Source organism: Myotis lucifugus, unplaced genomic scaffold (assembly GCF_000147115.1).
Source record: "Myotis lucifugus unplaced genomic scaffold, Myoluc2.0 scaffold_3, whole genome shotgun sequence".
NCBI lineage: Eukaryota > Metazoa > Chordata > Mammalia > Chiroptera > Vespertilionidae > Myotis > Myotis lucifugus.
In genome coordinates, this window is record NW_005871051.1 from 30,764,337 (window position 1) to 30,790,067 (window position 25,731).

A 25,731-nucleotide genomic window follows, 5' to 3' on the forward strand; every position below is an offset into this window, starting at 1 on the left:
TGTGATTTAGCTTCTTAGATGTCATGATTTAGCTTAAATGTTACTTTCTTTGTACGCTTTCCTTTACCTTTATCAATGCAACCCTGTGTTGTTCACTTCTTGTTTACTTAATGTGATATTTGTAGCCCTCTGCAAGCATTTCTCTGGGAGCTCTCTGAAAAAGGATGGAGTTCATCCTCCCAAGCCCCCCAGCTCAGCAGTTGGGCATCCACGGACCCTCTGGGGATCATGCTCAGAACCCACCATGGGGCGGGAATGCCACTTCAAGGCCAACCCCAACTGAAGGACTGCGGCTGCCCCGAGGGCCTCCAACCTCCCCCAAAGGAAGACAGCTCCCCAGCTGGTGGGACACAGCAAGAGGGTACTTTCTGGAGGGGTGACCATGGAGCTGGCACTGGGTGGGGCTGGGAGTAATCAGAGGACCTACCCCTCTGACTCCTCCTCCCCTATGTGCCTGCCACACAGCTGGCTCTGGGCACACAGGGGAGGAAGGTAGATTTCCAGAACCTTCTGCCTCCTGGTTCCCCTCTGTACTGTGAGCACAGATATGGGAGCAGAGTCCCAGAGGGCTCCTTTCTTTATGACACTATCCCTCGCCCCCCACATCCTCTGTCCAGTTGCCCTAGTCTTGGATCTGCTTCCTCAGAGCAGCCATGGCTGAGCTCCTGGGACAGGACGAGGGGCCTGACAGGCCTTTGCCTCACAGCCCTCACCAAGACGCCCACTGACAGAAGGGCCAGGGTTGGTGCTTTGGGGTTGGGGTGATGCCTGCAGACACTTCGCCAGGAGCAGCAGTGTTCCCACAGGCTCTGCCCAGGTGCCCTCGAGGGTGGGACCAGGAAGGTCTTTGAGTGAGTGGAGGAAAAGGGTTTCTGCCCACCCAGCAGACACTGCACCCTGCTGCCTCCCTGTCCCAGCGTAGGCCTCTGTCCACCACCTGAGCAGGGCTTCACTGGCCTTGCTCAGCAGCACTGGCCCTGACAAACTCCAGGGGTGGCTGCTGAGAGCTCCAGGCCCAGCTCAAGTGATTAGCTTAGGCTTTCTCGGTGGCAGCTGGGTTCAAGGAGCTACTGTCAGTAATTTTTTAAAACATCTTTAGGAAGTATAGTTTATTTCAGATGGACAAGTCAGTGATTTTAATGGTGCAACCATCAAATGTTTTGGAACATTTTTAATTCCTCAAGATCCCTTATGCCCATTTACAGCTAACCCTCTTCTTATACCCTACCTTAAAGGGCAGACACTAATCTACTTTCTCTATAAATTTGCTTTTTCTGTACACTCATTTATATGGAATCATAAAGTATGTGACTTCTTGTCTGACTTCTATTTTTGAGATTAATCTACAAGGTTTCATGGGTCAGTAGTTTGTTCCTTTTAATTGCTGAAAGATTATATGGATATACCATGCCATTGGTTTTTAATAAGTCTATAATTTGTTTTGGAAACATTTTTTTGGTGGCCTCGTACATTGTTTTATCTTTAATGTTCCTTAGAAATTTTGAAAGAATATGTCTTGGGTATTTAGTTTATTATCCCTATTATATTAGAATCTTTGACTGTAATTGTCACTTTGTCAAATTCTTGTTTTTCTAGTATTTTTAAATGTAATTCTGAATACAATAATAGTTCAATATTTATACCCTTCTAGTATATACATCCTTGAGAGATGCAGGCCACTACAGTGGTAAAGACAGCTGCTAACAAAGAGTACCATAATAATGGAGGAAATATCCAGAAAGGTAAGGGGACAGACCAGTTGGCTTTATTCTGGGAGGAAAGAGATGCTAAATATAATTGGGCTAGATAGTTCCCACTCCAGTGTTGCTACTCTTTAAACTTTCCTCCCAGTAATGTGGTAAAATTCAGCAAGTTTTAACTTGGCAACCTCACTCCAGTGATTTTTAGTGAATATGGGCAGCCTATACAGGACCTATCAGGGAAATGGAAGATTTAGGGAACAATAGATGAACCAGAAGAGAGCATTTCCATCCAGCCAGGCCTTTGGGAACTGCTGATAGGCACAGTTGTCTTAAGTGGAAAGTGGGCAGGCTGACCTGTGCTACCCAAGTTGAATGTGATTTGACTGCACACAAATCTGAAATTTCTTTTTCTTTGGTAATAGTAGGAGAGAAAATAAGAAATGACAAGAGCATAAAAAGCAAGATAACTAAACTTTATATGCTTAGGATTGTACATGGTTTTAACTATTAAAAGGACTGTAGAAAAAATTTTAAATGCTATTTTAAGTCAGAATGGAAATAATGAATTATTCAGCAAAGGAATTAATATAATTAACCATCCATTTTGGAAAAAATTAAGTTAGATTCCTACCTTATGCTAGAGAGAAAAAATCTACATAGTGTAGAAGGGCTGTGTTGTATACACACACAATAAATTATAGAAGAATGCTATTGTTTTCTTTTTAGAAGAATACTTTTATAATCATGTGGTAGGAAAGGCCACAGAGACAAAACCCAGAAGTCAGAAAAGAAAACTCTCTGGCACTCATCCAGTCTTAAGGAACCCATCCTCATGACCTCATCTAGCCCTCATTACCTCCCAAAGGCCCCATCTCCAGTTACTGTCACAATGGGAATTCAGGCTTTATTGTACAAATTTTGAGGGAGATACAATTTAGTCCATAGTGACAACCACGGAGGATATTTGTCATGGATAATGTAAAAGTATTCCTACATTGGGAAGAGCTTGGACCAGATCACATCTGAGTTATATTTTACTGTTGAGATTCTGTAATGTCCCTGCTGTTAACATTTTATTCTTTTTTTTTAATCAGATGAGCCTTCTAATCCTAAGAAAGGAAATTTGTCATCTTCCAGTGGTTGTAATGAAGCCAAAGTGACTTTTAGTGATGATGACTGGGATTCCTTGGCACTAGAACAAAGAGCTAATGACAAAGAAATCAGCAATATTGACAAAGTAGATTTACTGGAGCCATCTTTTACTGCGAGTCCAGATACTAACATAGAGAGTACTCGCTGTCAGTCAAGGGAGTTTGAAGACAGTATTGACTATGTTTTCTTGAATGAAACATACTCTGTACTTTATTCAGAGTCAAAATTAAAGAATGAAAGTCTTACTCTTTCAAATTCAGAATTAGGTTCTGAAATACAGAAAAGAGAGATGTTTTTTGATATTTTAGAACATAAACTTAGTAAGATTATTGACTTAGAAAAAATCAAGATTTCAGATGATGATTGTAAAGAAACTGCTGAAGATGTCCAGAAGTATGATACAGATGAAGACTCACAGCAGGAATATCATAGTGCAGAAGAACAAGAATATCTGAGTAACCAATTAACTCTTGATCAAACAAAAACATTAAACATATCTAATTTGGAAGTTGTTGGATTAAGAAATTCAGGTTATGAAGTTAAACATGCTGGCAATCTGGAAGTTAATCACATTAAGTTGGAAAGTTCTAGCATCTCTTTAGATTCGATTGATGATTATGGACAAGAAGATTCACCTCATGTCTCCAAATACCAGAATTCTGTTATGTTAGGAGAGTATCATAAACCAAAGCATGAAAAGTGTAAGGATCAAGAGACTAGTTTAATGTATCACACAGTATTTGATGAAATTATACTAAGGAATAGTCCTTCTGAATGCCAGGAATCTCAGTCTAAGAGTGGTTTCTTTAACCTTCAACAAGCATTAAAAACCAACATTTATACTGGCAAAATTAAATCTCAAGTAACTGAAAGTAAAGATTTTTGTGGAAATGCAACTGTTGAGAACAAAATGTTACAACACCTTGAAAATCCTAGCACATTAGCACAGGAAAAAGCTTTAGAGACATTACTACAACCCTTTAAAGATTGTCAAACTTCCTGTACCTCTATTTGTGATGATTCAGTCATTTCTGCCTATGGACATTCACATTATAAAAGCCTGCCGAGCATTCCTAACTCAGTCCTAGATTATTCTGTTACTCCACCAAGGATTGGAGCCAAAGATAATCAGGCAATGAAAGAAGATAGCTCCCTAAAGGTTACTAATGGCAGTGCCACAAATAAAATGTGCTTTCATAGTGTAGAAGGAACACATCCCAGATTTGCAACAGAGGCAGCTAAGTGCACAGTCACAGTTAATCAGACAGTGGATGTTAGCACTGATTTCAGGGCTTGTTTCACAAACAGCAGAGCGACAAGTACAAGACCTTCTGTAGTATCTACATCCAGCAACACAGAGATAACAATGATGAATAAAAAACGCCCTGGTGAATGGCAAAGGGGGAAACAAAGAAGTGTGGGTTGTAATACAGATTGGTCATACAGTCAAGACAATGAAGATACACCAATGGCTGTGACAAAAGGATTGTTGGGAAAATCCCTCTCAGTCGACAGTTTAAAACCTAATGGAAATTTCTTAAATAAGGTAAAACCAATAGAATTAATAATAGAATTTTATTTGACTTTATAAGGAGGCAGTGTGTGCTAATGTAAATAGAAGTTTAGCAGAGAATACTAAGGCTTTTGTGAGAAAATGCTAGATAAGGGAACAAGTGGATAGATTGCTGCCAACCCTATCCTTTTCTGGTGGCTGCTGTTGCCACTAAGTCCATTAGTTATTGGGTTTTACATTTTACCAGTTTGGAACCTCAGATAGAACATGTGTTGTTTGGCATATAGTTCTAATATGATTTTAAATCATGTTTGCAGGATTCCCTGGAATCAAGAAAAACACCTGCTATTATAGACTTAAAGGAACATCCTGAGAGGTAAGTTAGATATATAAGCTTGCAGATACACATGGGGGAAAAATCAAAATAGTAATTTGCTTTTTATAGGGTACTCAACCATATATATATAGCAGTCGCTTAGGCTCTTATATATATACTAGAGGCCCGGTGCACAAAAATTTGTGCACTCGGGGGGGACGGGGGGGTCCCTCAGCCCAGCCTGTGCCCTCTCACAGTCTGGGACCCCTCAGGAGATAACGACCTGCTGGCTTAGGCCTGCTCCTGGGTGGCAGAGGGCAGGCCCAATCCCTAGGTGCAGCCCCTGGTCGGGCTCAGAGCAGGGCCAATTGAGGAGTTGGGGCACCGCCCCCTGTCATGCACAGAGCAGGGCGGATTGGGAGGTTGTGATGCCACCCTCAGTCACGCTCAGGGTAGGGCTGATTGGGGGGTTGGGGCACCGCCCCCTATCACACTCAAGGCAGGGTCGATGGGGAGGTTGCGGCGCCACCCCCTGTGACGCACAGAGCAGGGCCAATCAGGGGGTTGGGGCTCTGCCCCCTGTCACGCACAGAGCAGGGCCCATCAGGGCGGTTGGGGCTCCATACCCTGTCACACACAGAGCAGGGCCAATCAGGGGGTTGGGGCTCCATGCCCTGTCACGCACAGAGCAGGGCCAATCTGGGGGTTGGGGAGCTCCCCCCTGTCACGCACAGAGCAGGGCTCATCAGCGGGTTGAGGAGCTCCCCCCTGTCACTCACAGAGTAGAGCTGATAGGGGAGTTAGGGCACCGCCCTCTATCACCCACAGAGCAGGACCAATCGGGGTTGTGGCACCACCACTCTCACACTCAGGGCAGGGCCGATGGGGAGGTTATGGCTCTACCCTGTCACACACAGAGCAGGGCCTGTGGGGGGGATGGTGGGGCGCCACACCCTGTCACACACAGAGTAGTGCCTGTGGGCGGATAGGGAGGTTGTGGCCCCGCCCCCTTTCACTCACAGAGCCGCAGGGCGATCGGGGTTTAGGCGCTGCCCCGTCACACTGATCCGGTGCCAGGAGGCCTCGCGGCTCCGCTGATCCCGGTGCTGGGAGGCATATTACCCTTTTACTATATAGGATAGAGGCCTGGGGGCCTGCTGGTTTGCCTTGAAGGGTGTCCTGGATCAGGGTGGGGGTCCCCACTGGGGTGCCTGGCCAGTCTGGGTGAGGAGCTGAGGGCTGCTTTCAGGCTGGCAATTGACTGAAGCTCCCAACCACTCCTTTTTTTCTTTTTTTTATTCTGGGCCAGCTTTAGCTCTGGCTCTAGCTCTGAGGCTTCCGCTGCTATAATCAAAACAATGTATAACTCTAGCTCTGAGATCCCGGCTGACTGAAAGCTGCTTTCTGGAGTTTTGTTTAGCTTCTATATTTGCAACATAGTTTCTTAGAGTTGTAGCTCAGAGGCCGGCAAGTCAGGCGGGGAACGTTGGAGTCCGAAGTCACTGAAGCAAGCAAGCCTCATGTTTGCTTCCAGCTGCCTGGCTGCCGGCCGCCATCTTGGCTGACAGTTAATTTGCATAAGGATATGCTGATTAGCCAATGAGAAGGGTAGCGGTCGTACGCCAATTACCATGTTTCTCTTTTATTAGTGTAGATACTAGAGGCCCGGTGCATGACATTCATGCACTGGGGGGGGGGGGGGGTTCCTTCAGCCTGGCCTGCGCCCTCTCTCAATCCTGGACCCCTCAGGGGATGTCCGCCTGCCGGCTTAGGCCGGCTCCCTGTGGGGAGCGTGAGGAGCGGGCCACTCGCCAGCCATGAGCCCGGCTTCTGGCTGAGTGGCACTCCCCCTGTGGGAGCGCACTGACCACCAGGGGACAGCTCCAGTGTTGAGTGTGTGCCCCCTGGTGGTCAGTGCGCATCATACCGACCGGTCATTCTGCCATTCAGTCGATTTGCATATTACGGTTTTATTATATAGGCTAGGATAAAAGCGACTGTTTGGCTGACTGGTAGCTATGTCATGCACTGACCACCAGGGGGCAGACGCTCAGGAGCTGCCGAGCTGCGGTTCTCGAGTGACGCACCTGGAACCAAAGAGGAGGGAACCCGATTTCAGGTGCATCACCCAAGAACTGCCCTCTCCAATCTCGCAATCTGGGACCCTCGGGGGATATTGGAGAGCTGGTTTCGCCCAATCCCCATAGGCCAGGCCTAGGGACACCCACCAGTGCACGAATCTGTGCACTGGGCCTCTAGTGTAGAATAATAGCTTAAAGGAACTTAAGAGATCATCTACTTCAGCCATTTGCCTTCATACAAAAAAATACTAGGATAATATAGAATGTGAAAGTTTTCTCATTGAGATTTCAGTCTCAGTTCCTTTAGAAACTCATGGCCTCTTTATTCAACCCAAATCCATACTGATTTAGTTACTCAATTTTCTTTCATTTGATCCCCTATAGAGCAAAATAAAATAGCACCTTTGGAAAATGTTATATATATGAAGAAGGAAATAGCTATGTTCACTTGGATGCTTTAATCTTGATTTTAATTCATTGTATAATTTACTTTGTATTTATTAGATACCCTTAGAATTCAGAACACTATAGTGAACTAGGAGGTGGGGATAGGGAAAAAGGGTAGTCTCTGAGAAGCCAAATTAGTTTTCATGCTCTGAAGTCATTCACTTTTTACTTCATTCTTCTGAGTTTAATTCGGTATTCAATCCTATAAAATTAAATAACAGAGTTGGTTTCCTGACACAGCAGTATTGAGAAAAGTTAGGAATGGCAACTAGTAGCAAGAACTGTTATCATTCAGAAAATGTAGTGCTTTGGGGCTTTTTGATAAAATAACACAAAATATTTGCTTATAATAATGACAGTTATTAAGAAAAAAGTCTGCTCTGTCTGTTTTCTATTAAAAAGGTAACACATTTAAGAACGGTTTCCATCTAGAATGCTTATAACTTTAAAATGTTGGCCAAGGCTTGATTTAGGTTGAAAAACCTATTGATTCTGGTTAAAGTCAGTACTTTACTTCGGAATTCTTTTTCATAAAAGAAATTTTGAATGTGGGAATTATTTATTTCCTTGAGTTCTAGAAAGAATATATTTAGCTTTGACTCTTGACATTTCTGTTTTCCTTGGTTGTAATGTATTCCTGTAGCCTTTCCATGTCTGGTAGAAATTGATTTAAACTTGACAGGGAAATGTAAGAACTTAAAAACTGTTTCTAGAGGCACGTCATTAACAGAAAAATATTGGACATCTTACCTAACCTAGTCTTTTATTTTAAAGGGAACCTCAACTTTGGAAAGAGTTGGAGAAGAATTTGCCATCAAAGTGCTGTCAGAAAACAATGCAGAGAGCCATCAAAGCAGAGTTGCACCTTTTAAATATTCACTATCAGCTGTGTCATCGCCATTGTAGTGATATCTACAAACTTGTCATGGAAAATAGGGAAGGATTAAATAGGTGATTGTTAAATTTAAATCTGTGTCATCTTAGAAATTTATCACTAGCTTTAAATTCTAGAAAATTTCTTTAGTTTCATTTTTGAAGGGCAAAAGCAGGAGTAGATTATAACTAGATTTTAAAATATAGTACACTTGAATTTCATGAAGAGACAACAGTGCATGTTGGGCTGATGAATCCAATAAAAAGATAGATTTGATATTTCTTATGAAGTCCAAGTATGGACGAAGTAAGTTGCAGGGTTTTCGCAAGACATTCCATCACATTCTCTCTGGCTTATATAATGGGGATTGCTGGTACTGCTTCTATTTTATCTTCTGTGGTTCATGTTGTTTTATTAAACATTTAAAAGAAAATATTTTAAAGATCTGATAGAATTAGAACTAAGTATATTATATAATATTAGTGTTAAATGGATGACTTCAGCCTAAATCAGTTTTGTGAACTTAACTTTTGAACAGGAATTTGTCAACTAATTCTACTAAAAAGGAACTAGGATCAGCACTACTGTCTGTTTTGGGAGACTTAAAAGTTAAATATGTAAGCTTGAAAGAAAAAGTAAGCAAGGGCATTCCACTGGAAGAGCTGCCCCCTCTGTCAGTAGAATCAAAACTATTATCTACCTTCTCTACTTTTGCTTCCAGGGTATGTATTTATGTCTTAGGAATACAATTTTTACTTTCTTTAGACAAAAGATTTTAAACTAAAAGATTTTTCTTCCCTTTTATATCTTTCCAGCTAATGAAAAAAGAATCACATGTGTAAGTTAAGGTTTAATTTGATCTTAAAAATTGCTTAATTTAGTTAATTTTAAGTTTTCTATTTCGGTCCTTATTTAAGACATTGACAAATCTTTAATGAAATGTTTATCTGTTTAGCTTTTCAGGAGCAGATTCTGAACTAGATAATCAAAGTACATGTGATGTTGATGTGTCTTCAAGCCTGAAAAAGACACTCTCTCAAGTGAGGTTTTTTGTTTTGTTTTTTAGTTCATCAGTGTAAATCTGTGATTTTATGGCTTAAGTGAAGTAAACTATAATTTGCAGAAGTTCTCACATCCTTCTTTTCATTTAACTGGCTTACTTTGTGTACTGCTATTTGAAGGATATAACTAATTAGAAGGAACATATGTCCTAATCAAACAGATGTCAACAGTATATGTTGAGACGATGACCATATAATGTATCTTTATACCAGGAGATTTGAGGATGAAACGTAGTGATGTTCATATGGCGAGATACAAACCTGGACTGTCTCAGGCAAACCATGACTTATGCCCACCATCATGTTGACCCAGTGTGATAAAAACTAATATCTTAGAGAATTTGTTTCTTGAGGTAGAGCAAAATAATGTCATTCATTTTAGACAGGGCAAAATTTTAATTCTTCCTTTATTGACATGATGGATATAATTTTAATATGCTTTTCGTAGGTTTTCTTGACCTCTCTTGGTCCCAAGGAAATTTTCTTCACTCCACAAATTGTGAAGTGCTGTAGAATCATAAATTAGATTCCATTATCAAGTGAGGCAGTGGGGTAGGATAGCTGATGTTTGTTTTTACTTTCTGACTTTGGTTTTAACCCTGAGGTTATATTATATGGGTAGTCTTATATAATAAGATGCATTCTCAAGCCAAAAGTGGATACTTAATTGGTTTACATTTCTTTCTATTAACATAAGTGATTAAAAGTAAATTACTTTAGCAATTTATTCCACCATTGTACTCGACCCTATTATACACAAAGAATTAACAGATCTAAAAACAGATTTGGATATACTCACATTTCTTATGTAGTTTACTTAACTTGTTTATTTCATGATATAAAATGTTCTAGAGAGGTTGTGTTTCATCATTGTAATGGTAGCAGTGGTATAACCTCATTTGGGGAAGAACAATACATTATTTTTAAAACTACAAGATGTAGATAGACATAATTTTTATGATCTAAGCTTTGGCTGTAAAACAGTATCTTTAAAAAATGTTTTTTGATTTTATAGAGGGATAGAGAGAAACATTGATCAGCTGCCTCCTGCAAGGCCCCTACTGGGGGTTGAGCCAGAAAACAGGGCATGTGCCCTGACTGGGAATTGAGCTCCTGAACTCCAATCTGTGAACTCTTGGTCATGGGTCGATGCTCAGCCACTGAGCCACACCAACCGGGCAATAAAACAATATTTTAAGTTGTAATCATATTTTAATATCTGTCTCATTAAATTAACAGGTTATACCTAAAAGCCAGTGTAGTGTAGTGTGTCTAAATTGTAGTTACTTATGTACCATCTTCACAATTTTCCATAGCCATATATTGCCTGTAATATTACTTGCTTTGTGTTCTTCTTTAAACAGTTCTCCTTTTTAAATAAACTTATGTAAAGAGTAACTTATTTACTATTATATTTGGGAAAGAAACATTACTTCCCATAGATATAAGCCATATTAAATACATAATTTAAATGTTAATATGGAAAGTACTTATATGTATACCTTCAAAAATCATCTGAATTACTTCAAGAGTATGTATGCCACACTTTGCTAAATAATGGTAGTGTTAGCATATAGTCACTATACACAGACTAGGGTCATTCAAATCCTAATTCTCATGAACTGTATGACGTTCAGTTTGCTCACCTGCAAATGTGAGTGGAGAATGATTTTGCTCTCAGAGCCTTCATTGTTGTGAGGGCTAAGGCCAGTGAATAGTGCCACCACATAGTAAGAGCACCATAACTATTAATCCTTACTTACTTTCATTGCTTTTATTATTTTAATCCTCAGGTGTCTTTATTATCTGACAACAGTCATCCTAAACAAGGTACATCACCCAAGGAAGATGATTTAAAAAATGGTGATATAGATGGATACTTTAGTCAACTGAAACTTGATGATAAAGGTCAGTATAAAAATGTATTGTCTTGTGTCATTGCCAGAAAAAAAAAAGCTTTAAAATGTCCCTAGTGCCCATTCATTAAATCAAAATAAATATTCTTAATTGACTGAATGGCATCATTCTGATTATGAATGGTTTGTTCTTTTTGCATGTACTTGGCATCTTTAAGGTTACTTAATACTATCTATAATAATAAAAGTGTAATATGCTAATTAGACCGGACGTCCTTCCAGACAACCTTCCGGATAAGGCCACGGCGGCAGGGGCCGAGGCAGAGGTGTCCGCCGTGGCGGAGGCTGAGCCCCTTGCACAAATTTTGTGTATCGGGCCTCTAGTATCTGATAATGCCAAATAATAATACAGACTTTTATTCTCCTGATTCATGTCTTACAATCTAAAAATTCTTCTGTCCAATTTGTATTTCTGCAAATTGTGTAATATTTTTTATTTTGTTTTCTATGAAAAAAGATGATCATTCCAAAAAGATCACTAATTCAATTTTTAAAGAAATAAAGAGCTGCAGTACTGTTTAATATCTTTTTAAAGACATTTGTTATTAGTCTGTGTAGAGAGATGATACAAATCTCTTTAATAAAGAATAATTTAAAAATCTGAAAAACAAGACTAGAGGTTGGTGTTAATTAAAGGAAAACTGGGAAGCAAATCACTCAGACTGAAAAGTACTTTTTATTTAGGGACTGCTGAAAATCCCTTCTCAGAGAATCAGCTCCACCCCCATCCTCACCTGAGGACATGCTTCCTTTGATTCTAGAGGGAGGGAGAGAGAGAGAGAGAAACATCAGGGAGAGAGAGAGAGAGAAACATCAATCTGTGGCCCCCGTACACACCTCAACCAGGGATTGAACCGGAAACCTGGGTATGTGCGCTGACTGGGAATCAACTCACGACCTTTTGGCGTATAGGACAATGCTCCAACCACCTGAGCCACCCAGCCAGGGCCCTTCTCAGAGAATCTTTATGCTTGGTTCTCCTATTTTGCTAATAATTTATTTTTATACTTAAAACTAGTAATTGTCATCATGCTGATTTATTCTGAGAAGCTTTTAGGTAACTTCTCAGAAGGCAAGCCTACATTATTCATAGCTACTTATGTTCAATCTCTCAGATCCCAAACATTATCAAGAAACAAGTGAAGACTGGTTTGATGCTAAAGAGAGCCTGACAGGAGTTGACTGCTCAGGAATACAAGAAAATCAAATAGAACACGACAAATGGGATCCAAACTTTACATCAGGTTGGTTCTTAACAGTTTTCTAAGAAATCCTACCCTAGCTCTAATTTATTTATTTATTTAATCTTTATTGTTGAAAGTATTATATATGTCCCCTTTTTTTCCCCATTGACCCCCTCCAGCCCACCCGCACCTCCCCAGGCCTTCACCAACCCATTGTCTGTGTCCATGGGCCATGCATATATCCATACAAGTTAACCTGGCTCATTTTTAAAATAGTACTTACTGTCTTCTGTTATTGGGGGGGGACTAAGCTGTTTTAAAATTTTATTTCAGTTTGTGGATTTTCTTTATAAATATAAAAAATGAGAAAATTAGCCATTTGGAGGTCATTTCTCTTTCAGAAAACTGCTAAAAGCTTAAATCCGCCCTGGCCAGTGTTGCTCAGTAGTTGGAGCGTCAGCTCATGAACTGATGGGTCAAGGGTTTGATTTCTGATCTAGGGCATGTACCTCGGTTGCAGGTTCAATTCCCAGCCCCTGTTGGGACGTGTGTGGGAGGCAACCAATCGATTTGTCTCTCACATCAATGTTTCTCTCTCCCTCCCTCCCCCACTCCCGCTCTCCTCCCTCTTCCCTTCCTCTTCCATCCCTTCCACTCTCTCTAAAAAAAAAAAGGGCAATGGAAAAAATACCTTCTGGTGAGGATTAAAAAAAAAATCAACCAAGGAATGTATCAATAAGTGGAACAACAAATCAATCTTTCTCTCTCTCAAAAAATCAATAAGTAAAAAAATTTTTTAAGTATGAGAAAATTTAAATTACCTGAAGTGTCTCCAACCTATAATAATCACTGTTAATATTCTTTACCATTCTTTTATGTATTTTATGCATATATTTAATACACATATATAGTTTTAAATAAATGACATTATATAATCTCGTTTTATTGTAATTACTTTTTTCCTTGCATTTTTCTCCATATTACTAACCACATACTGTGTATTTTTCTTAATTAACATATTGACTGCCTTCCCACACTCACACGTGAGGCCAAGAATTGTTTATGCTTTGTTCACTGCCTATTCTGAGTGCCCCTGGGGTATTTAGTAGATATATTATATTACACTAGTACAAGGGGAGGTGATGGGTATGATGTACGTCTCCTGATTTCTATTCACTTACCTTTTCTATTGTGCTCCCTTCTCACCCTAATGTAAAAATATAAATTATGAAGGTAAATAATTAGTTTCACTATTTTCTCTATACAGCACATTATAAACCAAAGAAATTATCAAGTTAAATTAATGAAGAAGAGTAGGTATTATTGCCTAGAGAGGAAGAATTCTACCTGAATTCTAGCACCACCACTAACTAGATTTGTGACCTAAACTCCTAAGACTTCAGTAACCTCATCTAGAAAATGGAAATGATAACAGTTGTACCTCACAGGGTGGTTAGAACATTACATGAGATGACACATAGAAAATGCTTGGCATAGTGCCTGGATATGGGAAGCACTCAGTAAGGGTTAGATTCTTATTATATAATGAAAATAAAAATTGTAATTATCCCATTATAAAAATTATAAAACATATAAATAAAAACTACTTTAAGAATTCATTCAACAAATATTTATTGTGTACCTCTGTATGTGCCAGGTATAGGTTTTGGTAGTAGCTTGAAAAAAATCTCAATTTAGTGAATCCTTTTTTTATTTCAGACCAGGTTCTCTTAAAAGTACAGACTGAAAATGCAGTCCAGGACTTTTGAGTAACCTATAATCCTAGTATTTGTGATTTCTGAAATAGTGCTATCTAAAGCAAGTTCTTTGACCTCCCCCCATTCTTATGTGCCATTACTATTACCACAGCTACATACCAGCTGTTGATATTGTCTGACTTAAAGGTTTTCTTGGTGTGGTTTTCCCCAGCAAAGTCATGTGAGTCAGGAAAGCCCTGGCCAGCATTAGGGTGGGCTAGGATCCTGTGTGCATTCCACGTCTTAGCACTTCTCTGAGCATAGACAAGTGAAGATACTGTCTTCATTATGGTGTAATTAATTACTGTTAACTTATTGATCCATTTTTGAGCTACAAGAGACTTTAATATCAATGAATCCAATCCCTTTATTTTTAAGATGATATGATTAATGCCCAGAAATGTTAAAACTTTTCTCCAGGCTCTTGGTCTTCAGTCTAGTGCAGATATTTACTAATTATGACTTTTTAATTATAATAAGTGTTATGATAATCTATATATATAAAAGCCTAAGCGACCTGCCAACCAGTAGCTATGATGTACACTGACCACCAGGGAACAGGCGCTCAACACAGGAGCTGCCAAGCTGGGGTGACTTGGCAGCTGCAGTTCTCAGGTAACGCACCCGGAACCAGAGAGGAGGGAGCCCGATTCCAGGGTGCATCATCAATACCCGAGAACCGCCCTCTCACAATCCAGGACCCCTCGGGGGATGTCGGAGAGCCAGTTTTGGCTCAATCCCTGCAGGCCAGGGCGAGTGACCCCCCCACCGGTGCATGAATCCGTGCACTGGGCCTCTAGTGAAAAAAAAAAAGTAACAATTTTCACTTAAAAATATCGACATAATAATGGTTATCTTCTGTTTTGTGTTATGTTTTTCTATAAGCAGAAATTAAGAGTGCTGAACCCTCACAAAGAGATAAAGGTTATTTGGTACATGTTGGCGGTCTCTGCCCTTCGGTATCTGAGGTATGCTAGGATTTATTTTTTGAGCTTTATTTTCAGATTTGTTAGGTGTTCATATTTTGATTATTTATTGTTGTTTTCTACCTTTCACAAACTTTTATTTCTCTTCTTTTAGGCTGATTTAAGATCTCATTTTCAAAAATATCAAGTTTCTGAAATTTCAATTTATGATTCTTCTAATTACAGGTATATTTTCTAAATTCAATAAGTGTGCATTTGCTAAGTGTCTGCTGTGTGCCAGAGGCTCTGTACTAGACATTAACCAGGTGGTGGTAGGGCCATTCTAGTAGAGCTTCCCTGACTCCAGTAAAGGGACACACGTGGACAAGCAGCTGCAATCATTAACTGGTGCTGCCCTTCATCAGGTCTTTTTCATGGTACTTTTCACCTTGTTACTACTGACACGTAGCAGTTACTGGATGTGTGCACTTGATCTTGTTTCACAGTGGCAGTGGAGTGCTTTAGTCAAGAGAATGGGCTCCACAGCTCTGTGGCTGGGTTTAGTTCCCAGCTCCATCAATACTTGTTGCATAAATGTGGACAAATTACTTAATCTTTCTGTACCCTAGGCTCTTTATAAAGTAAGAATAGTAACTCCAGTACCTTCATTGCTCTGAAACTGTTTTTAGTTAAATAAAGCAGTAAGTATAAAGCATGGCATGTAGCAGGTGCTCAGAAAACTGTACCTTTATTATTTTTATTATAATTCTTTGTCGATATTTTTATATTCTATTTTTAGGTAGATAACTTTACCATATGCATATAACCATATATATGTATGTTGCCACTTTCTGTTTTGTGACATTGCCATAACATTCAAAAGTATCAAATACTAATGCCAAGAGCTCAGTGGAAATACCTTTACTGTTTTATCACTAAACATGATAGCTGTTCATTTCAGACATTAAAACTTTATCAATTAAGAAAGGATCCTATTTGTAGTCGAGGTTGAAATTTATTAAAAATAGGTGTTTAATTTTGTCTTACATGGATTCACTAAAGACATTTGCTTTTCTATTTTTATATTTTAGATATGCATCTCTTGCTTTAAAAAAAAACAATGATGCAAAGTCTGCTGCGAAAGAAATGAATGGGATAGAAATAAATGGGAAACCAGTAAATGTGCGACTTGTTAAAAGTCCTGGAGAATGTACATCGCCACTTTCCTCCAAAAGTGGAAGGAGAATTAGTTTGAATAGTTTGGAGAAAAGCACCAATAAAGACATCAGCTCAGCTTCCTCTGCTCCTAGATTGCCCAGAACTAGGCCAAGGCAGCTGGGATCCAAGCAAGACAGTGAATTTTTCCATTTTGACCAAGAGGTTAGTTTTCCTGGTTAGCTCCTTTAAATGGTCTTTGTGTGTGCCACCTTGAAGTAGCTGTGTAGAACAAATGACTCTAAAACTATCAATCTTAAAATGGGAATGAGAAAGTCAATCTGAATGATTTTTAACTGTGGATCCACCCTAACCTGCTTTTATACGACTCTAGTTCTCCTGAGGGAAAACGTAGATCTTTGCAGACCTAGCTACAGAAAAACTCGTTTCCCTTTAACTTTAACTAGGTTCATTGCCAGTGCTTTGCAGTATTTTATCTCTTTATTTGTGGACCATACTACATCATTCTTTTTAACACATCCTTATCTCATACTTCTTAAAACCATATAATGTAGTCATTTAATTATATATGCCCTCATCTTTAAACACCACATGGGAAGTTTCTCCCAAACAAGTAGTTTATATACAGTGTCTTGATTTCTTTGTTTCTCTTCATCTGACTTTAGCAAAATGCCTGGCATCACTTAGGCATTCCATCGTTTTTTTATTTTATTTTACATACAGTAAAACCTACTTTGTTTGGTGTCTGTGTGTTTGCACAAATGCATATAGACATGTGGTTACATGTCTGTTGCATTTGTACAGACACCAAACAAGATAGTCAAGATACAGAATAGTCCATTCCAAAACACTCTCTTGTGCTCCTCTCTTTTTCTTCTTGCTATGTTTTTACCTTTTCCAGAATGCCATACCAATGGAATAGTATGTGGCCTTATTAGTTTGGCTTCTTCCACTTACCTTAGTGCATTTGAGATAGATGTATGTTGTGTTGTAGCAGCAGTTCCTGCTCATATTTTGACCATTTTTATTGGGTTGTTTATTTTCTTATTACTGAGTTCTGAGAGTTTTTTATGTTCTGAATATAAATTCTTTATCAGCTTGATATGTGATTTGAAAGTACTTTCTATACTTTGTCTTTTCATTTGTTTAATAGTATCTTTATCAGAACAATAGTTTTTAATTTTGATGAAGTACCATTTATCTGTTTTTTTTCTTTATTAACGTGCTTTTGATGTCGGATCTAAGAAACCCATCTCAGAAAGATTTTGAGTGATTTTTTATATAATGTGTAAGATATGAATTGAGGTCATTTTTTTCTTTGTTTTTGTTTTACGTATGGAAGTGTTCTAGCATCACTGTTGAAAAAGACTATACTATCTCCATTGAATTATCTTTACACTTTTATTAAAAATCAATTGATCATACTTGTATGGGTCTATTTCTAGACTAACTGTTCTCTTCTATGGATCTGTTTATTTATATTCACCAATACTACACTATGTTGATGATTGTAGCTTTATTGTAAGCCTTGATATCAAGTAGAATGAGTCTTCCAGCTTTGTTCATTTTCAAAATTGTTTTGCCTATTCTAGTCTCTGACTTTCTGTATAAATTTCATAATTCAACTTGTCAGTATCTACCAAAAACTCCTACTTTAATTTTTACTGAGATTATATTGAGTCTATAGATCAGAGCAGACCCCTTTTTAGTAAGTGGATGAAAGAAATACTTGTTGGATAAGACAAAGGCATCTCTTCTAATTATGTCCTTTATTCCATCCTTTCTATAACTCCATTCTTGGAGTTACCCCAATTCTTTTCTGTACTATTAGTGATTCCATTTCTTCATGCAGACTTTTCTTGCTACTTAGAGTCATCTAGAACTCTTCCTATCCTGGCAAGATTTTCACTTGACTTTACATTCTTTTGAAGTTACCCTTCCTATTTGCCCTGTGTTTTTACTGCCAAACTTCCCAAACTTTTGTCTCTAAAATTTTATTTTAACTGCTTTTTTCGTTCTCACTAGTGACCTTTTTATTGGTCTTTCCCCCCATCGACCTTTTTTTTTTTTTTTTTTTTGACCACCTAGCCCAGCCGTGGGCAAACTACGGCCCATTTGAAATGAATAAAACTAAAAAAAAAAAAAAAAGACAGTACCCTTTTATGTAATGATGTTTACTTTGAATTTATATTAGTTCACACAAACACTCCATCCATGCTTTTGTTCTGGCCCTCCGGTCCAGTTTAAGAACCCATTGTGGCCCTCGAGTCAAAAAGTTTGCCCACCCCTGACCTAGCCTCTTTGACTCTTTTTTTAAACAATATACTTTTATTGATTTCAGAGAGGAACAGAGAGGGAGAGAGAGATAGAAACATCATTGATGGGAGAAAATCATTAATTGGCTGCCTCCTACATGCCCCACACTGGGAATCCAACCCGTAACCTGGGCATGTGCCCTGACCGGGAATCAGTGACCTCCTGGTTCATAGGTCGATGCCCAACCATTGAGTCACACTGGCCGGGCAAGCCTCTTTGACTCTTGATTATCCCTTTCTCAAAAGTCATTTTTTTTTTCATCTCACTGACACTCATGTTTTTATTGATTGCAGAGAGAGGAAGGGAGAGAGAGATAGAAACATCAGTGATGAGAGAGAATCATTGATTGACTGCCTCCTGCATACTCCCCACTGGGAATTGAGCCCCAAACCCGGGCATGTGCTCTGACTGGGAATTGAACCGTGACCTCCTGGTTCATGAGTCAACACTCAACAACTGAGCCACACCAACCAGGTGACACTTCATGTGTAAGATGTGTTTTTTTGGTACATAACCTCAGTCCACAGTAAGAAAGAATAAACAAAGTACAGTTGGGCTGCATGGGGACCTGAACTGGAAATTTGGGAACTGTGGCTTTTCCCATCCTCATGTAGTAGATATGGTTTCTTGCCTTTACAACCCTGTATGTTCCATTCCTCTGCACATTGGCTTTCTCTGTCTGATCATGACTTTTCCTCCATTTGACTTTATTTTGCTTAATGTTAACTCTGCAGTATTATTCAGTTTGAGCTTCTATTATTTGATTGATTAATTTGCTCTATGTTTCAATTCCTCATTCTTTAGACAGGGAATCTGCCTGACCCAGCCTGTGAATTTTGTGTTCATCATTTCAGGTGATGCACTCTTGCTTCAGTCAGCTGGGGCAGTGGCCATGGAGTTGGTAGAGGGAAAGTTATGTGGTAGAAATAAGGCACCATGGGCCAGGGTAGGAGTATGTTATCTTAGAGTATGTGGGTAGAGAAGTTTCTATTACCAGCTTGTTAAACTATACTCTCAAGTTCTCTTACCTTTCCAGCAATTTCTTGTCACCCTTCTTTTTCTTGGATTCTCAACATTTATTCATTTAGGAAATATTATATACAATGAGAGGCAGGATAGTGATGATTAACAACAACACATTCATAACCTGGCTCTGCCCCCTACTCATCATATGATTGAGCAAGTTACATCAACTTTGTGTCTGAGCTTCCTTGTCTTTTTTTAAAATATATTTTTATTGATTTCAGAGATGAAGGGAAAGGGAGAGAGATAGAAATATCAGTGATGAGAGAGAATCATTGATTGGCTCCCTTCTATATGCCCCCCACTGGGATCCAGTCTGCAACATAGGCACATGTACTGACCGGGAATTGAACTGTGACCTCCTGGTTCATAGGTCAACACTGAACCACTGAGCTACACCAGCTGGGCCTGAGCTTTCTTATCTTAACATGGGGATAATAGTTTCTACTTCACAGATACTGTGAGGTTTAAATGACTTTAATACAGAAAATTTTTAGGACTGTGCCTGGCATGGCAAATATGCGCAATAAATAGTAGCTGTCGTTGTTTACCAGTAATTTGGCTCTTTCATGGAAATCTCATCCTCCCTGTGGTTTCAACTATCACTTAAACTGCTGTATCCCAAACATTTATTTATTTAACTAACAGTTACGACATGCCAACTGTGTACACTGTACTAGACCCTGGGAAAGCAGACAAAACAGACAAAAACCGGTGTTCTTGTAGAGCTTGAATCTAGTGAAGGAGATAAGGCAATAGCAAAGAAGTAAAATACCTGAGATGACATTTAATATTTCACATACCTTGTCCTGATTTTTCATCTGGGCTTTAAAGTCACAGCTCTTCCTTTGTTGAACTTGGGATTTACAGTGGTTTCATACAATGTATAGCATACTGGCCTGGATAATAGTAATTAATTATTTTAATTTTGTCTCTTCAGTTGGATTATAAGATCCATAAGTGGAGAGGGTTCCATTTTATATCACTAGTTTTCTTCCCTGGCCTTTTCTGCCCCCCTCCCCTTTCCCTGCATGTGGTACATTCTGGGCATATAGTTTATGCTCATTAAACATTTAGTAAACAAGATGTAGATTATTTATAACTATCATGCAGACCAGTTTTCCTCTGTCAGGTTGGGTAAAAGAATTAAGCCTTCATGCCCTAAGCCTAAGATAGATAGCCATTATATATAATGAATTAGCCTCTCTCCTAGCTATTGGGAACTAGTTATGTCCTATCTTTAGGAAAGTTGAGAAAATAGATCTGTGTTCTGTGGCTCAGATGAGGAATCCCAGTCGAGAAAGACTGGTTTAGACATAACTTCAAATACTTGATCACTGCTATAAGAAAATGTGTTTGCCATTTTTTTAATACATGGCCCTGAGCACAGCTCAAGGAAATCTACTTGGTATAAATAATCCCAAATCAAAGTAAGTTTCTTAAAATTTTTGATTTTACAATTTGTAATTATTATTATCATTACTGTTTTAATTTTACTATTATTGAAATTTTAAATTTTGTTTTAATTAAGTAATCTGAATTGTCTCTATGTAACGGTTACTGATTGTAAGAAACTTTTAAAATGCTTATTTAGGGTGTCAAGAAGAAGAATTGTAAACAGATTGAATCTACTAAATTATTACCTGATACACCTATTCGATTCATACCTCCAAATACATTGAACCTGCGTAGCTTTACCAAGATCATGAAGAGACTTTCTGAACTACATCCAGACGTTAGCAGGTAATGACCACAATTATATTTTAACTGGCTGTAAAATTTGAATGTAAGTATGTAGTTTATTTCAATAACTTAGCTGTATTTGGAATACACAGATGCTTTGGAAAGGACAACTGCTCAGGTATGTTTTCCTTTTATACAGAGACCATATTATAGATGCTCTTCAGGAAGTACGAATAAATCATAAAGGTTTTCTGAATGGCTTATCTATTAATACTATTGTGGATATGACTTCGTCTGTTTTGAAAAACTCTGCTTCCAGTTAGAAATAAAAGAAGCAAAAGGTAAGTCAATTATATCTTTTATATTTAACCATTACTTCAAATTTTAAGTTACTGATTTCATTTTTCCAAATGAAAAGAATATTTTTTATTTATTTATTTTTTAAAATATATTTTATTGATTTTTTACAGAGAAGAAGGGAGAGGGATAGAGAGTTAGAAACATCGATGAGAGAGAAACATCAATCAGCTGCCTCCTGCACGCCCCCCACTGGGGATGTGCCCGCAACCAAGGTACATGCCCTTGACCGGAATCGAACCCGGGACCCTTCAGTCTGCAGGCCGACGCTCTATCCACTGAGCCAAACCGGTCAGGGCGAATATTATTTTTTAAATAATATTATAAAATAAAAAATAGACTGTATTAGCATTATTTTTTTTTCTTTCATGTATTAGCATTATTAATGCAAAACCAGTTACCCCAAAGTTCAGTGACTTAATGTTTAACATCTCATTGTTTGCAAATCAGGATTCAGAAACGGTGTGGCTGGGTGGTTTTAGTGTAGGGACGCTCCTGATGTTGCAGTCATGATGCTGGTCTAGGCTTCAGTCATCTGGAGGTTTGACTGAGATTGCAGGATCTGCTCACTTGCATGGCTATTGGGGAGTCCCCTGTACCACCCACTAGGCTCAGTGATTCACTAGGAGAACTCACATTATTCAATACATAGTTATACTCATGGCTATGATTTATGACCGTGAAAGATACAAAGCTAAATACACAAAGGGGGAAGGTTTCATAGGGTAATGTCTGGAGAAAACCAGGCACAAGCTTCCAAGAATTCTTTCCCAGTGGAGTCACACAAGATGTGCTTATTTCCTCCAGTAGTGAGTTAGGACAGCACACATGGAAGGTCCACCAGGAAAGCTCACTAAAGACTCAGTGCTCAGTGTTTTTATTGGGGGCTGGTAACATAGGTACCCACTGCTTAGCTGCTAAGCCTTAGCACGTACCAAAGTTCTAGACTCTGAGAAGGAAAGTAACTGTTCAGTATAAACCACGTTGCTTATACAGTGCTGGCATAGTAGGCCACTCCCTTCTGGGATCAATGGGAGCCCTCTTCAAATCCAAGTTCCTAGACACCAGCCAGTGGCCAACCTTGCAAGCAGGTCTTTCTGAGGACACAGCAGTCTCAGGCCCACTGTGTTACCTCTCTTTTCCACACATGTACCAGTTTAAGTACAAAGGCATGTAATCTTCGGGGTAATTACTTTAAAAGAACAATTTTGAAAAGCATATAAAAAATTATGTTGGGCCTCCCACCCCAAGCTCTTCCCAGGTTTCACTGTGAGTTCTCTGTCCCTTTGACTTCCTATCTATTTATACATAAAGTTCACCCACAAAATGTCAGTTTTTCAGTAGAATCATGAATTACCCCAGCAATTAAACCCAATTAGCATTTGTGGGGGCCTTTGGTAGCCAGGAGCTATTAACAAGTGTGAAAATGCACAGGTGCCCCAGAAAGAGAGCCCCCCATTCCAGCATGCACAGTGGAAACAGGAGACAGCACTGCAAGGCAGGGGGCCCCAACCAACACCAGGCCCTCACTCATGAAGCTCATTTAAGCCGCTGTCTCAGCAGCCTCAGGTGAGAAGCCTGCTGGCAGCACTGGCTGGGAGGTGTATCCCAGCTCCCTGCTGCGTTGGGGGGTGGGGGGGATGGAGACGACAGGCAGGGCCAGCCCCCAAAGTGCCCGTCCAGGCCTCCAGTCCCTATTCAGGGAAGAGGGTGAGACATCTCTGCAGTTTTCATTAGCACAGCCCCCGCCCCCCCCCCCCTGCCCCCAGTCTGGGCTTAGTCACCCAGAGTGGCGAGGGCAGGCACAGCTGGGATAGGGCAAAAAAAAAAGGATGTTGGGTCTTCACATACTAACTCAAAATGGGTCAAGACCTAAACATAAAGAGATAAAACTCTTAGAAGAAAACAGAGGAAACACCTCACAACATTGAATTTGGCAATGATTTCTTGGATTTTACATAAAAACAGACAAGAAAAAGATAAATTTGACTTCATAATTTTTCTGTATCAAAGAACACTATCATCAGCATAAAAAGGCAGCCCACAGTTTGAGAGAAAATATAATTATGTATCTGATAAGGGTTAATATCCAGAATTATATAAAGAACACCTACAACTCAACAAAAACAACCCAATTAAAAACGGGCAAAGAGCCGAAACCGGTTTGGCTCAGTGGATAGAGCATCGGCCTGTGGACTGAGGGGTCCCAGGTTCGATTCCGGTCAAGGGCATGTACCTGGGTTGCGGGCACGTCCCCAGTGGGAGATGTGCAGGAGGCAGCTGATCGATGTTTCTCTCTCATCGATGTTTCTGGCTCTCTATCTCTCTCCCTTCCTCTCTGTAAGAAAATCAATAAAATATATTTTTTAAAAAAATGGGCAAAGAATTTAAATAGATATTTCTCCAAAGAATATATGCAAATGGCCAAAAAGTATAAGAAAATGTACTTGCCACTAATCATTAGGGAAATGCAATCAAAACTGCAGTGATATAACACTTCATACCCTTTAGGCTGGTTATTATTTTAAAAAATAAAAAGTATTGGTGAGGATCTGGAGAAATTGAAAACTGCATTGCCAGTTGGAATATAAAATAGTGTAGCCACTGTGGAAAATGAAATGGCCGTTTGTCATGTTAAACATAGAATTACTATGACTCAGCATTTTCACTTCTGAGTACATACCCAGAAGAACTGAGGAAGCAGGGATTCAGATGTTTGTACACTTAAGTAGCATTATTCACAGCTAAAAAGTAGTTGTGAATAATTATTCCACTTATATGAGGTACCTAGAGTAGTCAAATTAATAGAGATAGAAAGTAGAATGGTGGCTGCCAGGAGTTGGGGGGGAGGGTGAGAATGGGGTATTTTTTAATGGGTATTTTTATAAATTATCTGATAAAGGTTAATATGCAGAATTATATAAATAATTTCAGTGTAGGAAAGTGAAAAAGTTCTGGAGATGGTGATGATGATGGTACAACTTAAGTAATTTTCTGTAGAACACATTGCTATTTTTTACCACAGTGGCAATCCAGAGTCTGAATATTTCTCTGTAGATATATCTGTTGGCCTATTTCTGTTATTGATCTAGTAAGAGAATTTAGTGATATATTTAGTCAAGGTATAGAATTTAATGGTAAATGAGTATATTTATATCTATATATATGTTTATATATAGATGCACACACATATATGATAAATGAGTTTAATGACAGTGTTTGGTTTAGTAGTAGAGTGTACTGATAACTAACTATACACTTGTCTGGATGTTGGATTTGGCATAATGAACACATTTTATGGTTGATTTCTTTCTTCTTTTCTTGACCTATAGAATTTCCTTGGAAAGCATGAGTTCCCTCCTACAGAAAATGTTCTACAGCACTTAAGAAAAAGTGTGGTAATAGTAAGATGATGTGATTAAATAGGCTTGATAAGTGGATTTTGGAATATGTATATATTTAAGCTTCCAAAATAATTACTGCTAATACATATAGTACATTTTTATGACTTCATTGTAAAACATTTAGATTTATTTTCGCTGTTTTTACCAGGAAGAGTGAACCCATACATGCTTTGGTAAAGTACTTAAATGTTTTTTTATTTTATTTAAAAATTTTTGTATTGAAGTTGACAACATAATCACAAATGGTGGCAGTAGTATTTCAACTCAATGTACCTGTTTCATCACCCAGATTTAAAGCCCTTAAATTTAAATGGTCACCATATTGCTTGCATTCATTTGGTAATTCATTTAGTAATAAGTTCTTTCCTATTAGGTTAGAGTGTAAATTGGAACCATTTTCAAAGTCCAGTTGTTGTCTTGTCTTATAGCAGAAAATTCTTTTAATTTCTTACTTTTTTATAGTAACATACTGTTCAAAGTTGCAGTCTTACTAATAGTAAGATGGAAATTTAAGTATGTGTTTTCTTCAAATGTTTAAAATATTTAGAGCATTTAATATTTAGTTGGTATCACTTGATTTAAAGTTACCCATTTAACATTTATGTTTGATGTATTTACATTTAATAAAAGCAAAGTTTACAGTACCACTGCACCTGTAATACTTCCTGCAGGTTTGATGGCATTTTCCAAGTATAAATAACCTACCAGTGTTTATGTGGAATATACATGGGTGGTATTTCAAAATTTTCCTTTCTAATGGGATTTTTTTGTTTTGTTTCATATATTAATTTGTCTTTAGTTATTACCAGATCCATCCTAAATTTCTATCAGGAATTGAGTTCCATAATGTAAAAAAATAATTT

General features: G+C 38.7%; 1 protein-coding gene across 1 annotated transcript; it reads left to right on the forward strand.

Annotated features, from left to right (window-relative positions):
- The first annotated feature begins 1,649 nt into the window (after window positions 1-1,649).
- On the forward strand, window positions 1,650-25,293 carry RBM44 (RNA binding motif protein 44). The gene is made up of 15 exons (XM_006082711.3): window positions 1,650-1,742; window positions 2,798-4,401; window positions 4,686-4,744; window positions 7,987-8,163; window positions 8,625-8,808; window positions 8,902-8,924; window positions 9,042-9,126; window positions 10,941-11,055; window positions 12,179-12,307; window positions 14,893-14,972; window positions 15,085-15,155; window positions 16,001-16,289; window positions 21,019-21,167; window positions 21,307-21,448; window positions 24,797-25,293. The coding sequence occupies exons 1-14, from the start codon at window positions 1,670-1,672 to the stop codon at window positions 21,428-21,430; spliced, it is 3,162 nt and encodes a 1,053-aa protein (XP_006082773.1). The 5' UTR covers window positions 1,650-1,669; the 3' UTR covers window positions 21,431-21,448; window positions 24,797-25,293.
- The last annotated feature ends 438 nt before the right edge of the window (window positions 25,294-25,731 follow it).